Here is an 18,833-nt window from a genome sequence, read left to right on the forward strand (position 1 = left end):
CCCGAAGGCATCGCACACTGTTCCAGACGCGAAGGCGTCAAAAGGGGCCTGAAAACAGGCCAGAGGAACCGCTTACTCCGGATCGGTGTTGCACGCGGAAAAGAAGGAAACTGACGTCAGCGCACTGGGAGGGACTTGTATGACCTCGCTGACATCACGTCCGTGGACGTAGTCAGGGCGGGGTTGTGTGGTGCCGTCCTGCTGCTGTAAAAAAAAATCCGGATCCAGTCTGATGCCTCTAACAGATACTACCCTCTGATGAGCCCGACTGCTCAACCACTAAACAGAGTAAGGTATTATCTACTTTAACCTCTGCTATACCTCTGGGGATCCACTCGACTGAGCACACTAAAACTTACTTTCGTATAGTATATACAGAGCCAGCTTCCAACAGCATCTGTTTCATCATCCTCCGCGCATTTTCATTCTCCGGCGTCATGAAGGAAGATGCACCCCACTAGAGAAATGGGTTTGTATTTCTGTCTTTGAATTTATAACCATCCCACATGATCCTCACATTGGAAATTTTTCTTCCAGACTTCAAACTGGTGTGGAAAACTTTTCCTATTAGTAACTCCTCAGAGCTGCCAGGTGGCATAATACAGCCTCACTGTGACCTCATTTCCTGACACGAAACTGGAGTATACTGGGTGTCAACCGGTACACTGGCATCCTAAAACTGTGTCCTCACCCGCATCAAGGCATGTGGGGAGGAACTTGAGAGCATCAATGATAGCAACCAAGACATTTGCATACTTTGGGATATTACTAACAGTGAGCAATCACCAGGAAGTTGCACCCATCAGAATTATCACAGATGGTAAGTAACCTATTTTTCTGATAAGGATATCTTCTTACAGATTCCTCACTTTATTAGTGGGAGGAGAGATAGAGTAGTGCCAGGTAACCAAGGCACCAACAGTGTCTCAGCTGGCATGGAATGGGCAACAAATACCTTCCAGATTATCTTTCTTGAAACGGTGGTGATAGATATTGATAAATTGGATAGACTAATGAAACACAGTGTGACTGGTCACCACCTCCCCCTTTTAACTTGGTGAACCAAAAGAAATGATCCTTCACTCTGCCCTTCTGCAGGCAATCAATGTAACATGAAGTTCCAATCTGGGGTTTTGTCTGGGCAACTGCTCAACCCTCATTGGTTGTATGATGAAGGGGGAAGAAAGATGGAAGAGTAACAGACTGGCCCCTATGAATTGCAGACATAATCAGGTGGCATAAGTTTGGGCAGGTGCAAAAGACTACATTTTCAGGTAGAAAATCGATGAAAGGGGAACAAACTGACAGGGCCACAAGCTGAATTTCATGCAATCAACAAAACGGTCTTCAAGCTAAGATTCTAAACACGACTATTGTGCCACCAAGAAGGCTAGCACAAGAATTATATCACAGAGGAACAATAAATGGGGTGGGAAGAAACAGGTAAAGCAAACCTTTTAGAAAGCACACCACTAGAGGTGATCTAAAGAGGGAAAGTTTAACGGGAAGATGCATGTTCGTAGACAGGGCAGCCAAATACCTTACTAGTAACCACTGCCAGAACCTGTTGTGCAAGGGACAACAAGAACATACAGGTGAGATTTAAAAGGAGCCAAGACACCAGTCTTGCATCACTTATTGACCCACAAACATGCATTTTGTAGGTGGGTCCCGCCTGTGGAGATGACTGCAACTTCCACGGACTGTTCTGTGCAAGAGCAGGTAAAGTCTGTGCGGGAGAGGTGGCTGAACAGCAAGTGCCAACAGATTCGTGTACCTGATCTTCTGTGAACAATCAGGGGGCAGCAGGGTCAGCTTTGCTCTATTTCCTAACAACTTCAACAGGACTTGAACAAAGCCGCTTCCATGTAATTAGATATAGCAGGCCAGAGACAACTAAAACTTGAAGGTCTACACCACGGAACCACTCATAGAAAGTTAGGATAGCGCACCTGCTCTCACACTGGGGAAGCCTGCGAGATGACACTACAAGATCGATTTCTCATTGCTGCATCCACTTGCAAATAAACTTTCCAACATTAGGTCGAAGACTCCAAGCCACCCTGTTGGTTGATATAAAGGATGCTAGCAAAGCTGTTCAGCAGTCAGAATGTTGCTCCCTGAAATGGAAGTGAGAAATGAATCACATTGCAAAATGACCAACCCACAGCTTAAGGAAAATGCTACTTACCAGTATGCATCTGTTCTTGGCATGTAGCGCTGCAGAATATCATATCTTTGCATAGATCGCCATCTGGTGTTGGGCTCGGATGCTTGCACCTTGTTGTGGTCTTGGAAGAAGTCTTTTGTAGTCACGAGATAGGGGACTCCGACCTTGGACTATAGTGCGCATGGGCATCGACTCCATCCTCAGATTGTTTTTCGCCATGATGGGAAATGGAGTTTGTAAAACAGAAAAGATGTCCATGTGAATGTATCTAAGTAAGATGATACTGGAACAGATACAAGATCCGGGGAGGCGGTGGGCGTTTGATATCCTGCAGCTCTACATGCCAGAAAGAGATGCATACTGGTAAGTAGCATATACCGTTCGAGGCATATGAGCTGCAGAATTCATACTTTTGCATAGACAGTACAGCAGTGTCTCCCCTAGCGATGATCACTTGAATTTGTTGCAGTGGTTTGTAAAAGTGTCAGCCTGGCTTACAGAAGCTTGTTGCTTCGCCTGCACGTCTACACAATAGTGTTTGGTGAAGGAGTGTGAAGTAGACCATGTCGCTGCTTTTCAAATATCTTCTAGGGGAATGTTCCCTAAGAATGCCATGGAAGCCCCTAGTTTGCGTGTTGAGTGCGCTCTAGGGGGAATTGTTAATGTGCGTTTTGCCTTCTGGAAGCATATTTGAATGCATTTTACTATCCGCCTGGCAATTCCAGCTTTGGAGATGGGGTTTCCTTTATGAAGTGGAGAGAAAGCTACAAACAGTTGGTTTGTCTTTCTAAAAGGTTTAGTCCTGTCGATGTAATAAAGGAAAGCTCTTTTGACATCAAGTGTGTGAAGAGCTCTCTGCCACGGAATCTAGGTTTTGAAAAAACACTGGTAACTCTACAGATTGATTAAGATGGAAAGCAGAGATTACTTTGGGAAGGAATTTAGGATTTGTTCTAAAACCCACCTTGCTACAATGTATTTGTAAGCATGGTTCTTGTATGGTTAAAGCCTGGATCTCACTTACTCTTCTGAGAGAGGTGATTGCTACTTTCCATGTAAGGAACTGCAGTTCACATTTGTGTAAAGGCTCAAAGGGGGGACCCATGAGCCTAGTAAGGACAATGTTTAGATTCCACACAGGAGAGGGTGACAGTGTGGGAAGAATTATCCTTTTAAGGCCTTTCATAAAGTCTTTGATAGCAGGTACTCTAAACAATGACAAATGTCTGTTTTGTAGGTAGGCGGCAAGGGCAGCCAGATGTAATCTTATGGATGAGTATGCTAGATTACATTTTTGTAGATGCAGCAAATGATGTTCTGAATGGAAGCATTCAGCGGATCAATTTTGCTGTTATTGCAGTAAGTGACGAATCGTTTCCATTTGGCTGCATAGCAAGCTCTAGTAGTAGGGCGTCTGGCTTCTTTGATAACTCTAGGACTTCAGGAGCCAGTTTGCTGGATTCAGTTAAACTGGATCTGGGTGGGGAGAGACGTAGTTTTTGGTGTGGAACTACTGAGAGTTTGAGGAGTGTTGTGAACCATGGTTGCCGTGCCCATGTGGGAGCAACTAGGATCATCTTGAGAGACTGTTGCTTGAGCTTGCATACTACTAGCGGAATGAGTAGGAGTGGCGGAAAAGTGTACACAAATCTGCCTGACCAGTTCATCCATATCGGATTGCCCTTGGACAACGGGTGTGGGTACCTGACGGCGAAGGTTGGGCATTTTGCGTTTGCATGTGCGGCGAACAGATCAATGTCTGGGTGGCCCCACATGTGGAAAAAGGGTTGCAGAACTTGCGGATGAAGTTCCCATTCATGTCACTGCTGAGTCTGATGACTCAAAAGATCTGCAATCTGATTGTTCACTCCTGGAAGATGTTCTGCCAGAAGATATATGTTTTGTGGAAAGGCCCATCTCCACATGCTTTGCGCCAGTTGAGACGGCTGCAACGAGTGTGTTCCTCCTTGTTTTGTAATGCAATACATTGCTGTCATATTGTCAGTGCGGACTAGGACAGTTTTGTGGAGGAGATGTACTTGGAATGACTTTAGAGCTAGAAATATTGCTAGTAATTCTAGGTGATTGATGTGGAGCTGTTTTTGTTGAGTGAGCCACTTGCCCAGAATTGTGTGGTTTAGGAGATGGGCTCCCCAGCCTGAGTGATGCGTCCGCTGTTTGCACTATCTGTGGAACTGGCTCTAGGAACGGCCGCCCTCTGGAAAGGTTTTGTGTGTTCCACCACTGCAGAGAGCAATGTGTGCAGTTGTCCACCAACACCAGATCTGTAAGTTGACCTTGAGCCGGATTCCACTGACGTGCTAAGCATTCCTGCAAAAGGCGCATTTGAAGTCTTGTGTGAGGTACAATGAAAATGCAAGAGGCCATCATTCCTATGAGTGGGATAAACACCCAGGCTGGAAGAGTGTGTTGGGGCTGAAATTTGGTGATGAGGGTTTGCATACTGGCTATCCTGACTGGATTGGGGTATGCTACAGCTTTTGAAGTGTCTATTGTGGCTCCTAGGTACTGATGTAGGTAGGAGGGTTGAAGGTGTGACTTGGCGTAATTCACTGTGAACCCAAGTTGTGTAGCAGCTGAATAGTGGTGAACACCTTGGCTTTAATCAGCCAGTCGTCGAGGTATGGAAATACATGGATTTGCTGCCTTTGCAAGTGTGCTGCTACTACTGCAAGGCACTTTGTGAACACTCTGGGTGCCGTGGTCACCCCGAATGGCAGAACTTTGAACTGATGGTGTTGGCCATCCACTGTGAACCTTAGATATTTTCTGTGAGCAGGGTGTATGGGAATAAGGAAGTAGGCGTCCTTGAGGTCTAGTGTGGCAAGGAAGTCGCCTTGTTGAAGCAGGGGAAGGACTTGTTGAAGAGTGATCATGTGAAAATGATCTGACTGTATGTAAAGATTGAGAGGTCTGAGGTCCAGTATTGGTCATTAGAGTACCGTCTTTTTTGGGAATGAGGAAATACAGGGAGTAAACTCCTGTTCCCTGATGCTGTAAGGGAAATAGTTCTATTGCATGCTTTTGAAGTAGTGAGAGAACATCCTGTTTCAGGAGCGTCAGATGTTCCGTGGACATGGAACGTTGTTTGGGCGGTATGTTGGGGGGAGTTGCAGTAAGTTCCAGGCAGTAACCATACTGGATAATGTGCCTTACCCACTTATCTGTAGTGATGGAATTCCAGACAGGTAGGAACTGTGAGAGTCTCCCTCCGACCGGAGTGGAATGGTCTGGAGGGAGTGGAGGGAAGTCACTGTTTATTAGTGGGAGAGGCGCGGGTGTTGTTGTTGCTTCGGCCTCTACCTTTGTTATTTCTCCTGTACCCATCTCTAAAATATACCTTGTTGGGAGACGTTTGCGTGGGTCTTTTATAGGAGGAAGAAGCAGTGTCTGTACTGATGTTTTTGGATGATCCTCTATAAGAGGAGCGTCGAAACGAGCCTCGTGTAGATGGAGACTGTAATGCTCCCATGGATTTGGCAGTCTCCGTATCCTTTTTCATTTTTTTCTAAAGCTGTAGCCACAGCTGGGCCAAAAAGTTGTTTGTGATTGAACGGCTGATTGAGGATAGTAGTCTGCACTTCTTGTCTGAACCCACTAATGCGCAGGGATGTCTTCTTAGTAACACACTATTGCTGATGGATCTAGATGCGGTGTCTGCTGCATCGAGGGCACACTTAATTGATGCATTTATTAATTTGCCCTCCTGGATCAAATCATTAGCTTTGGCTTTATATTGGTCAGGCAAATGCTGCATTAGGGATTCAAGCTCGTCGTAATGAGCCCTATTGTACCTGGCGAGTAATGCCTGCGCATCAGCTATCCTCCAGTGATTAGCTGCCTGGGCGGCAACTCGTTTGCCCAAAGCGTCTAGTAATTTAGTCTCTTTGTATGGAGGTGGAGCATCACCAGAGGTCAGAGTTGGCACGCTTTCTTGCATTGGTCACTACCAGGGAGTATAAGGGAAGTTGGCCCTTAATGTAGGTGGGATCATTAGGGGCGGGTTTATATTTTTGATCAAACCCGAGGATTGAGAATTCTAGCCCTTACAGGGTTTTTAAATATCCCTGGGGCATGTTTAATGACGTCTTAACATGGGTAAAGTTTGTACTGTCTTTTGTTACTGTGCAAAAGTGTCTATTAGGAAGTCTTCCTCTGTGGGGTCCGAATGTATTTGAACACCATGGTACTGGGCAGCCCCATCAATGAGCTGACTAAAGCCAATATAGTCATCTGGGGGAGATGGCTTTGTTGAGTATGCATCAGGAAGGTCTGGAGGATCTACTGGGTCATCATAGTCATCCCGTGTGTCAGGGTCAGTAAAAGGGTCATAGTTGTCTCCCCCACCCCCTAAATCATCATCATCCTGTGGTGGAGGTGAATATGGAGGAAGTATGGGAGATTTTGAGGAGAGGAAGGTTTAGTAGGAAGAACGGGAGAAGAGGGTCATAAGGGTGAAGTTGCAGTCTCTTTTCCTCACAGGCACCTCAGGGATGTGTGGGGTGTCCAATTTCCTCTTCTTGCGTGGAACGCTGACAATATGGCCTGTCTTAGGGTCTACTTGGAGAGTTTTTTGTTTCAGATCGATATGGGATCCGACCGAAATAGTTCTTCCTCTTCGATAGTCGCTTTCGGCGCCGATTTTTTCGGTCCCGAGCGGGATTTAGATTTCTGCTCTGGAGCCTTGGAAAGGGGTTTTGGATCCATCGGCTTTGGTCTCGAGTCTGAAATCTTTTTCGGTTCCGAGTGTTTTGGTTTCGGATTCGCGGACTTGTGGTCTTTCAGTGTGAAGGCCTTTTTGGAGACTGCTGGAGAAGGATATGCTCCAGACTTCGGTGCCGATGATGTTTGTGGGACGCTTACATGCGGCTAACTCTGTCCCGACTCGCTGGAAGGCTTTTCTTTTGTGTTCGGAGCCGGGGGCGGGGCTTCTGAAGCTTTCTGTCGGTTGTGACTGGGGTCTGCAGGCGAAGTATTGACCGGAACCTTCTTTTTTTCGGGTGGGGTCGGGCAGGGGCAGTTCTTAATTGTTGACCTGGAGTGATGTGGTCGTCAGAGTATTCTGCCTCAGAAACGATGTTGAGATCCTCCAACTCCTCTGCTTCTGGAAATTCGGGGCCTTCATGGAAGGTGTCTTCTGGCACCGGTGCAGCCTGTTGCGCCATAACGTGTCGTCAGGTCCGGCAATCATGAATAGTCTTCTTGGACTGGAAGGAGGCGCAGGCTTGGCAAGTTTTCTCCTCGTGCTTGGGCGAGAGACCGAGGTTGCAGACCTTGTGTTGGTCGCTGTGTGGGAATTTAGCTCCACACTGGGGGCATTTTTTTGATGGAGTCCTTTCCATTAGCCATAGGCCCGAAAGGCGTCGATAGGCCCAGCAGTCCGCGTCAACAACCGGAATAGAGTATTTGAGCTAGAGCGTTGAAAGGCATGCGAACGAAAGCAATACCGTAGAGATTGTGATGGTTTGCGCGTCAAAAAAGGATAGATAACCGTACCGAACCGCTGAAGTTACATCCGAACCCGATGGCGGAAAAAAACAATCTGAGGATGGAGTTGATGCCCATGCGCACGATTGTACAAGGGAGGAGTCACCTATCTCGTGACTACAAACTACTTCTTCCAAGACCACAACAAGGTGCAAGCATCCAAGCCCAACACCAGATGGCGATCTAGGCACAAAGTGTGAATTCTGCAGCTCATATGCCTCAAACCAGGTCTTTCCTTGGCAGGTGACTTTGATGGAGTTGAGGGAAATAACTCTTGTGTCTGCAGGCTTTGCCCAAAACAAAGTTAGGTCACCTTATCCTCTGGTTACCTTTATAGGTCATGGAGGCACAGGAATCACAGCCCATGGCATTTTGTTCCAATCTCAAACACCAAATGCAGATGTTATTGGGGTTAGAAAGGACATTGTGCAACATCTGCTAAAACATTTTAACCCAGAAGCTTTTGGAGGTGAACTATGAGCTAGGCACTTTGAGACAGAGTGCTCTGGAGACTTAGAAAAACAAACTGCAGCAGCACCAGTTGACTTGCAAAATACTCTGGTGTTATGTTTGAAGGTAAAATCATGGCAGCATCTGCGTGGAATCACCTGACAGTGCTGGAGAGCTTTCTGGTGTTTTGCAGACCAGTATGAAGCCTGCAAGGACAATTCATAAGATGAAGGATCTGCACTAGCACAGTAATATTCCTGCATTTAGCAAGTACAGTGAGACTGATAATAAATATGTTCAGACTACCATTTTGTTCTAGAAAAGCAAAACCTGTATGCATACAAATTAAGACATTGCAAAATACCTCACAGTAGAAAACATTAAAGACCCATTAGAACTTTGTGAATACTCTCTCTTGACTGGATACCTTTCACAAGTCTCTTTCAGAACACTCACTCACTGTTCGTTAAATAATTATTTTTTCTACTAATTGTATTTCTACAGTCCAATTTAGGCTCTACATCTAAGCTAGAAACCCTACACCAAGTGTGGCATTGCTGTTAACCATTCCCCCCATAGGGAACCCATGTGGATATGAGCACTGTCTGGTGCAAATTGTGGAACACCCTAACTCACAGACGAAAGGACAATTGGAAACCACTTAATTCAGAAATGAAATAAAAACTTGTGTTTTCCTATCATAGTCAACTCACCCTAAAGCCTGAAGATTTTCAGGCTGATAGCACAATATATCATACTATTGCCATAATCTAGGATCGTTACACTACCAATTGACTCCATATGACACTTCCAGGCAGCTTAGTCTCCAACAGTTCTGGGTAATGTCACTTTTTGCTAGATTCATTAAACTTCCACCTGATGGCCTCAATGTCAGACCTTAAACCCCCAATGTAGGACCATATAGCAATGGTAGCTTTTTGATAGTTTACAAATAGCATCTAACTTGTTTGATCACATCAGCACCCGCTTGCATTTTTAACACCCGCCATAAAGATGTGTACTTGCACGTGCAGCTGTGTCTAATGTTCCCTGCTTATCTACCCTATCACACCTTGTGCACTGTACATAACTCCACTCATTTACGACAAACTACGAACAGTACCCTTTTAACCATACACTCAAAGGGTGTCCAGGAACCCGAAGCAAATCCAAATGCTATATGACCTCATTAAGTCTATGAAGCTCTGTATGCAATATACATACAAAATAGCTACCTAACAATCTAGAAAGAGCTTTGAGAGCAGTCAAGTGCTACATAAATACTAATGGAATATAACTTCAAAGCTCAAATCTATGGGGAAGCTTCTTCTATTACACTTTTTTTCAAAGCATCCTTCCTTCAGGGTCTCAGTCTACATCTTGTTCACTCTTGTCTCCAACTTTTTTCTTTTTAGACTTACCAGACCATTCTTTTCACTTGTTCATCACATTTAACTAGTGATGCTCTACATATAAATGGACCCAACTACAGGCCCTGTAACATACCCCGTTTCATCAAACTCATAACTCATCCTTACTTGGTTTTTAAAATAGACAGATTGGGCCTGATGCATGGAATCATTCTTTATTATTTGCTAGAAAACATCTCCATAATGATACAACTCAACTGGTCAAGACATTCTGTCGCAATGTTCATGAATGCTTAAGCAAGTTTCTTACCATCTGGGAATGATAAAACAGGGTGGACGCAGGAATCAAGCTGGGCAAGACGTTCACAAAGCGGAGCCTCGTAAATGATTTCTGGTGACACAGAACTTCGACAACCACAAAGAGCACATGCTGGGTTTACATCACAGCTACTCCTTGTCATACCAGCACGCTGCACCTACAAAATGGGAAAAAGGGATAGAATTGTGAAAGTTTAATCTATGAAGAAGTTGCTAGGCTGCTAAAAATGTATCAATCCAAACAGTTTGCTGTAACCGATTCTTTCCAAGCAATACCTAACGAAGAGTGATCTTCCCCCTTATTACATCTGTAGGAAGTTGGGTTTCTACTGCAGTAACCCCCGACTTTTTGCCAGACTACTGATGAACGTCGACTGGATGTGCCCCGGGTCCCTGCCAATCAGGTTCCCAGTGTTTTTACCCAAAACTACACTTTTAACCCCCAATTGGCACTTCTCTGCTCATATCAGTCCCTGGTAAAAGGTACCACGGGTACCAAGGGACCTGTAGCCGGGGGAGGCCTCTAAGGGCAGCAGTACTTATTGGACAACCCTTAGATGCCTTGTACGTACACGTACACGTACACACACACACACACGCACATTGCAGGCTGCGTGTCTTGGTGCAGAACAAAGTGAAGAGTATACATGGCATACATCCCTGTGTGTCATGCCTACAACCCACTGCCCTGGCATAGGTCAGCCACCCCTATAGTTGGGTGCACTAAATTAGTAATGAGGGTACAGGTGCATGAGCCCTGTACCCCTACAGTGTCTAGACCAATTCTTAGACATTGTAAGTGCAGTAATGTCATTAAGAATATATGGTGCTTGGAGATTGCCATTAAAAACTCCACAGCACCATAATGGCTTCACTAAAACTGGGAAGTTTTGTATAAAACTTCTCAGCACATTAAACCTACACTGATGCCAGTGTGGGATTTAATGAAAAATGAACTCCGAGGGCATCTTAGAGATGCCCCCTGAAAACCGACCAGCCTCTGGTGTGTTCCCTGACTGGTAAACACCAGCCTGCCACCACCAGACATGTTTCTGGACCTTTGGGTTGGGAGCCATCGCTCCCGGAGACCAGAAACAAAGCCTTTACTTGGCGGAGTACCCCCAGGTCACGAACAGCAATCTGTGGCAGAGGAGCTTTAAAGGCCTTGCCCAGCCTCTTGTGCTTTCAGGAGCAAGCCCCCTTTCCGTCGTCTCCTTTTCGGTGGGTAGACAGGCGGGAAAGTTAGGGCAGGTCAGAAGGTGAGCACACTTCTGCCATCCCCACCCTTCAGGTGGGGGAGGCGAAGCCCACTCTTTAGTGCCCGTCATCTTGCAGATGGCAAGCACTCGCCAATCCAGATTAGGGATTGTGCCACACTCTCCCACGTGGGGTGAACACATCAAAAGTGTAGTCACCTTAAGGTCAGTAGCCCATTGGCTACTGACCTCGAGACCCCTAAAACTCCCCCTAAATACAGTATTTAGAAGGCCGCCATGAACCAAGAAGACTGATTCCCACAACCTACGCAGAAGGACAAAAGAAGACACCCATCAGAGGAGACTGCAGAGAAAAACTGACTTGGGCCCAGCCCGTCTGCAGTTTTCAGAGATACTGCGCCAAAAGTCACCTTGCCCTGCAGACAGCAACCCCCAGAACCCTGGGAGGACTGACTGCCTTTAACAAAGACCGGATCTCTTGAGAACAGCAGATCTGTTCAAAAGAAACAGCCAAGAAAGACTCCAAGACTGCTGAGGACAAAGAAACCCCACTGTACCAGACGCCTACGGCCTGAGTCTGAGGGACCCACTGGTCCCAGTAAGGTCCCTTAGCGCTCCAGAGTCCGAGTCCACCATGGGTGACACCTCCAGAGCTCCCAGACGTCACCTGCAGCCTCTGCACGGTAACCCCCCCAAAACGCATTTTGCCCAGTAAGGTGAAATCCGACCTCAAAAGACACCCTCTGCATCCAGCCGCCCTGCGCCCTCCAACTTACCTGCCCAGCAGCTGGTTCCTCCCGGAAATCTTCCTGGACCAAGCCTGCAACCAAAATCCAAAACCAGCAAACCCCATTTAACACAAGGCGCCTAACGCCAAAACAGCACCCTGCACCAGCCGCCCCTGCACCAGCAGGTGCACTTTCGGTGCTAACTCGGATCCCCCTTAGCCCTGAGCCTAACACCAAGAGCTTTGCTCGTCCAACCTTGTGGGCCTGATCGTGAGCAGCCACCAATCGGTCCCCCATTGGATAACATTGGGTCATACTACTCGGCACCCAGCCGCCCTAGTGCCACTGAGGGTGTTCTGAGAGTGCATCTTTGACCCTGGAGGAACCCCGGTTGCAACCCCAGAATATCAACTCCCACAAATAAGTACTTACCTGCAAACCGTTAACTTCATTTCCTTCCATAGGATTGCATTGACTGCTTTTCCTTGAAAATTCTTTCAAGTGTGGAGTTGTTTTGTATGAAAAATTGAAAAACTGCAAATGTACTAAAAGTAAAGTGAATTACTTACCAGTTGTCTAGGAAATGTCTCAGTGTGATATCTAGACCTATCACCGATTAGCAAAAGTAATTTAAAAAGTAATCTAAAAAGTAACGTGCACAGTAATCTGTAAAGTAACTTAAAAGTTATTTCGAACTGTTGACTTACCTGTAATTCAACCAACTGCATTTGAACCTGCATTCAACTGTAAATCACTGCATTAGATTTTGCAAAGTATTATTTCACTTACCTGCACCAGGCCTGGCATGGATCTAGAAGGAACATGCTAATTACCAGTATGCATCTGTTCTTGGAATGTAGAGCTGCAGATCTACACACTATGCATAGATTGCCATCTGGTTTTGGGCCCGGATGTTTGCACTTGCTTTTGTCTTGGAAAGTCTTTGGAAGTCACGAGGTAGGTGACTCCTCCTTTGGATCATAGTGCGCATGGGCATGGGCTCCATCCTCAGATTGTTTTTCGCCAATAGGGAAATGATGGAGCTATGTAAGAAACAGGAAAGATGCCCATGTATGCTGTATCTAAGTAAGATATTACTGGAACAGATAAAGTTAGCCGTGGAGGCGGGTGGGCGTGTGTAGATATGCAGCTCTACATGCCAAGAACAGATGCATACTGGTAAGTAGCATAATCCGTTCGAGGCATATGAGCTGCAGATTACACACTATGCATAGATTGTATAGCAATATCCCCTACTTGCGGCGACCACCAGTATCTGTTGCAGTAGTTTGAAATCGTGTTCGGAGTACAGCCTGGCCGACACTAGCTTGTAGTTTAGTTTGCACATCGACACAATAGTGTTTTGTGAATGTTTGCGGTGTAGACCATGTAGCTGCTCTGCAGATATCGTCTAAGGGAATAATCCCTAAAAATGCCATTGAAGCACCTATCTTTCGTGTAGAGTGGGCTTTAGGAGGAACAGATAATGTATGTTTTGCTTTGTGGTAGAAAATTTGTATGCATTTGACAATCCACCTAGCTATCCCAGATTTTGATATGGGGTTGCCTTTGTGTGGTGGTGTGAACGACACGAATAGTTGTTTGGTCTTACGAAAAGGTTGTGTTCTTTCTATGTAGTACAGCAGTGCTCTTTTGACATCTAAGGTGTGAAGAGCTTGTTCTGCGACTGTTTGTAGCTGCGAGAAGAAAACAGGCAGCTCTACAGATTGATTGAGGTGGAAGGGAGAAATGACTTTAGGGAGGACTTTAGGATTAGTTCGGAGAACAATCCTATAATGCATCTGCAGAAAGGGTTCCTGGATAGTTAGTGCTTGTAGTTCGCTAACTCTCCGTAGAAAAGTAATGGCTACTAGAAAAGCAGTTTTCCATGTTAAGAATTGTAGCTCACATTTATGTAGAGGTTCAAATGGAGGTCCCATTAGTCTTGTGAGAATGATGTTTAAATTCCACACAGGTGAAGGTGGTACTCTGAGGGGAATTATTCTTTTGAGTCCCTCCATAAAAGCCTTTATGGCAGGTACTCTGAAAAGTGATAGATGTCTATTTTGTAGATATGCTGCTATGGCAGCAAGATGCAGTCTGATAAACATGTAGGCTAAGTTGCATCTTTGGAGGTGAAGTAAGTAGCCTACGATGTGTTGGATAGACACATCTAGGGGGATCAGTGTTGTTGTTCTGACAATATATTACAAATGGTTTCCACTTGGCTGCATAGCTTGCTCTAGTGGTAGGCCGTCTAGCTTCTTTGATGACGTTCATACAGTCAGGAGGAAGGTTAAGGTAACCGAATTCTAGGACTTCAGGAGCCAGATCGCTAGGTTGAGCTAAGCTAGGTCAGGGTGTTGGATCTCTCCATGGTTCTGGGTTAAGAGGCGTGGAGAGGTGTAATTTTTGGCGCGGAACTACGGAGAGTTCCAGCAATGTGGTGTACCACGGTTGTCTGGCCCAAGTTGGAGCAACTAGGATGAGCGTTAAGGAGTGTTGCAGTAGTTTGCGCACCACTAGTGGAATGAATGGGAGGGGCGGAAAAGCGTACGCAAATCTGCCTGCCCAATTCATCCATATCGCATTGCCTTTGGACAATGGGTGAGGATACCTGGCGGCGAAGTTTGGGCATTTGGAGTTTTCTTGGGTGGCGAAGAGGTCTATCTGTGGTTGCCCCCACATCTGAAAGAAAGGTTGAAGAACTTGCGGATGAAGTTCCCACTCGTGGAGTTGTTGTTTTTGACGGCTCAACAGATCAGCTCTTGTGTTTTGGACTCCTGGGACATGTTGGGCTAGGAGAAAAATGTTCTGAGGTATAGCCCACCTCCATATGCTCTGTGCGAGCTGCAGAGTGTGTGTCCCGCCTTGTTTTGTATATAATACATGGCTGTCATGTTGTCCGTGCGGACTAAGACAGCTTTGCCTGATATGTGTTTTTGAAATGCTTTTAAGGCTAGGAATATGGCTAGTAACTCCAGGTGGTTGATGTGGAGTAACTTTTGTTGAGGTGTCCACCTGCCCTGCATGGTGTGATGTAGTAGGTGAGCTGCCCTGCCGGAGAGCAATGTGTCCGCCGTCATAACTATTTGAGGAATCGGCTCTAGGAACGGTCGCCCTTTGGAAAGGTTCTTGGTGTTCCACCACTGCAGAGAGCAATGTGTACGACTGTCTACCAACACCAGATCTGTTAGCTGACCTTGAGCCTGGTTCCATTGACATGCTAAGCACTCTTGGAGAGGACGCATCTGGAGTCTTGCATGAGAGCACTATGAATATGTAAGAGACCATCAACCCTATGAGTTGCATGAACACTCGAGCTGGAAGAGTGTTGCGGTTGAAATTTGGTGAGAAGAGCTTGTATGCTTGCGATCCTGGCGGGACTGGGATAGGCTAGTGGCCTTGAGGTGTTTATTGTGGCATCGAGGTATTGTTGCGTGTGGGACGGTTGCAGATGGGACTTGGCATGGTTTATTGTGAACCCCGGGTCGTGAAGTTGTTGAATAGTGGCGCGAGTGTGTTGTACACACTGATTGTATGAGCTGGCTTTTATGAGCCAGTCGTCTAGATATGGAAAGATGTGGATGTGTTGTCGTCTTATGTGTGCTGCCACCACACCTAGGCACTTGGTAAACACTCTTGGCGCTGTGGTGACTCCGAATGGGAGTACATTGAATTGATAGTGCTGACCGTCCACTACGAATCAGATATTTTCTGTGAGCGCTGTGAATGGGAATGTGGAAATAGGCATCCTTGAGGTCTAGGGTAGCAAGGAAGTCGCCCTGTGAAAGCAGAGGAAGGACCTGCTGAAGTGTGACCATGTGGAAATGGTCTGAGTGTATGTATAGATTTAGGGGTCTGAGGTCTAAAATAGGCCTTAGAGAGACGTCCTTTTTTGGCATGAGAAAATAGAGGGAGTAAACTCCCTTGTTTTGTTGGTGCAGGGGAACTCGTTCTATTGCACTTTTTTGGAGGAGGGAGATTACCTCCTGCTTTAGCAGTAACAGATGTTCTTATGACATTGGACGCTGTTTGGGTGGTATGTTTGGGGGGTAGATGTTAGTTCGAGACAATGGCCTGATTGAATTATCTGTTGCACCCACCTGTCTGAAGTGATGTTTGCCCAGGCAGGGAGAAATTGGTTGAGTCTTCCCCCGACTGGAATGGAATGATCTGGGGGAAGTGGAGGGAAGTCATGGGGTGGGGGTGGGGGTGGAGGCAAAGCGGGAGGTGTTTTTGCCTCTGCCTTTGCTGCTGTTCCCCCTGTAACCACCCCTTTGGTAACCTCTAGTAAAGGTGGATTGGGTGGGAGCCTTGTAAGAAGTGGAGGGGCTATCAGAGGAGTAGCCTCTGTGAGTGCTTCTGAAGGATGAGCGACGAAAGGACCATCTGGGAGCTTGCGACTGCAAGGCTCCCATAGATTTGGCTGTGTCTGTATCCTTTTTCATTTTCTCAAGTGATACGCCAACATTAGGGCCAAATAGGTGTTGCTCATCGAATGGCTGATTGAGTATGGAACTCTGGACTTCAGGTTTAAAATCTGAGATGCGTAACCAGGCATGCCTCCGCAAAAGGACACTGGTGTTTATTGCCCTTGAGGCGGTATCTGGCACATCTAAGGCACAACGGATGGAGGTGTTAGTGATGGTTTTACCTTCCTGTATGAGTTCATTGGCCCTGTTTTTATACCTGTCAGGGAGGTGCTGCATTATGGACTCAAGTTCATCATAATGTGCCCTGTCATACCTGACTAACAGCGCTTGGGTATTAGCAATGCGCCATATGTTTGCTGCCTGTGACGCTGTTCGTTTGCCAGAGGCGTCCAGGAGTTTAGATTACTTATCTGGTGGTGGTGCGTCACCTGTTTGGGAATTGGCTGTGTTCCTTGCATTAGAGACTACCAAGGAGTCTAGAGGTGCGGGCCTTTAAGGTATGCTGGATCAGTAGGAGCAGCCTTATACTTTTTTTCTATTCTCAGGTTAATGACTCAAGCCCTGACTGGGTCTTTAAAGATCTCTGGTGCATGCTTAATGACCCCTTTAAGCATGGCTAAAATTGAGGTGGACCTTTGTGTGGTGTCAAAAGTGTCCATGAGAAAATCTTCCTCCACTGGGTCGGTATGAAGGGCAACCCCGTGGTACTGGGCAGCTCTGTGAAGGAGCTGGTTGAAGCCGATATTGTCCTCTGGAGGGGAAGGCCTGGAGGGATAGATCTCATCCTGTGGGGTGTAAGGGACGTCTGGGGACACTATAATCATCCCAGGGGTCTGGGGAGCCAGTAGGGGTAGGGTCCCCTAGGGGATGATCGTCCGCACCTCCCCCTGCATCATCTGAGTTGTCATCGTCATCTACTGGAGTAGGTGATGGAGTAGGGGAGCGGTGTGGTGGAGGAGGAGGAGGAGGAAGAGGAGAAGGGATCCTTAATGGAGAGGTAGCAAAGTCTCTTTTTCGGTGGTGGAGCCGGTGCAGGCTTATCTAGGGGTATTTTCTTGATGCTAAGCATTAAGTGGCCAGTCTTAGGATAATTCAAAAAAGTCTTTTGGGTAGGATCTGGACGAAACAGTTCTTCTGTGGGAGGCAGATCTTCGGAGTCGACAGCTTCGGTGCCGTAAGCTTTTTCGGCGGCGACTCTGTAGCGGTTCTAGGTTTCGAACCGTGCAGTTTGTCTGATGGAACCTGTTGTTTTTTCGGTTCTGAGGTCTTTGGCTTCGAAGAATGGGAGTCGGGGCCCTTTGGTGGTCGTTTTTTGGTCGGCTCTGAGGGTGTTGTCGGTGCCGAGGAACCGGTGCTAGCCTTCGACGCAGAGTGCTTAGATGTCGAAGCAGCGGTCGGCGTGGATGAGGAAGAGGACGTCATCTTTTTCGGTGCCTGCGTATGTTTTTCGGCACCGAGAGTAGGCTGACTCGAGCCCGAGTCACCTAAAGGCTTAGCAGGGTTCTTTACCGGGCCCGAAGGCGGGGCATGGGAAGCAGTCTCTCGTTGTGCACCTGGGCCCGAAGGTGAAGGTGGTACCAAAGCCTTTTTTGATAGAGTCGAGGGGGGGTTTGGGTCAGGGTCGACGTCTCTACTCACGGCCCTCTGCGCTGGAATGATGTCCTCGACGTCATCCGCTTCGGAGGCGCTGATGATGCCTTCTTCGACCCGACCTTGCTCTGGAACATCGACGCCTTCTTGGAATATGTCGTCGGGGATTGAAGATGACGAGCGAGCCATTGTTCTTCTAGCTCATTGGTCCCGGATCGTAGTCTTTGAGCAGAAGGAGGCGCAAGCTGGACAGTCTCTGGCCTCATGCTCCGGTGAGAGGCAGAGGTTGCATACCTCATGCAGGTCGGTGTGGGGAAACTTCGACCCACATCGAGGACACTTTGTGAATGGCGTCCTTTCCATGAGCCGGAGATGAGGCCCAGGTAGGCCCGAAGGCCTACGTCAACGACTGGAATCGAAGACTTCGAAGTTAAAGGGTCGCGTGGATTGGGAAAACACGATCAAAAACAGTACCGTCGAGAAGGGAAGGATTGCGCGTCGAAAGAGAAAACCGTTAACGTTTACGAACTGAAGCGCGAGAACACATTCGAGCCTGATGGCAGAAAAAAACAATCTGAGGATGGAGCCGATGCGCATGCGCACTATGATCCAAAGGAGGAGTCACCTACCTTGTGACTTCCAAAGACTTTCCAAGACAAAAACAAGTGCAAACATCCGGGCCCAACACCAGATGGCGATTTATGCATAGTGTGTAATCTGCAGCTCATATGCCTCGAACATAAAATAACAATAATATTTGTGATACAAACAAACTGGTCTAAGTTCAATCTTTGAGTGTGTGACATTTCTTGCCTGAGCGTGTGCAACAAATGCTTACAATTACCCTCTTCTAAAGCCTAACTGCTCGCCCACACTACAACAAATAGAGAGTAAGGTGCTATCTACTTTTACCTCTGCCTTCCTCTGAGGTTCCACTGGATTCTGCACACTATACCTCATTTTGGTATAGTATATACAGAGCCAGCTTCCTATGACTGCCTTAAACCTATTTTTTTTCAAATCCTACTCTTTGGGCTGATCAATTT

General features: G+C 46.8%; 1 protein-coding gene across 12 annotated transcripts in view; it reads right to left on the bottom strand.

The window, feature by feature from the left end:
* The window catches only part of LOC146871964 (KAT8 regulatory NSL complex subunit 1-like), a 1,874,485-nt gene that overhangs the window by 992,054 nt on the left and 863,598 nt on the right, over positions 1–18,833 (bottom strand). For all 12 annotated transcript variants that reach the window (XM_085652540.1, XM_085652525.1, XM_085652531.1 and 9 more), the window contains exon 7: positions 9,809–9,974. In XM_085652540.1, coding sequence (XP_085508666.1) covers positions 9,809–9,974 — 166 coding nt within the window. The remainder of the gene's footprint in view (positions 1–9,808; positions 9,975–18,833) is intronic.

Source organism: Triturus cristatus, chromosome 1_1 (assembly GCF_964204655.1).
Source record: "Triturus cristatus chromosome 1_1, aTriCri1.1, whole genome shotgun sequence".
Lineage (NCBI taxonomy): Eukaryota > Metazoa > Chordata > Amphibia > Caudata > Salamandridae > Triturus > Triturus cristatus.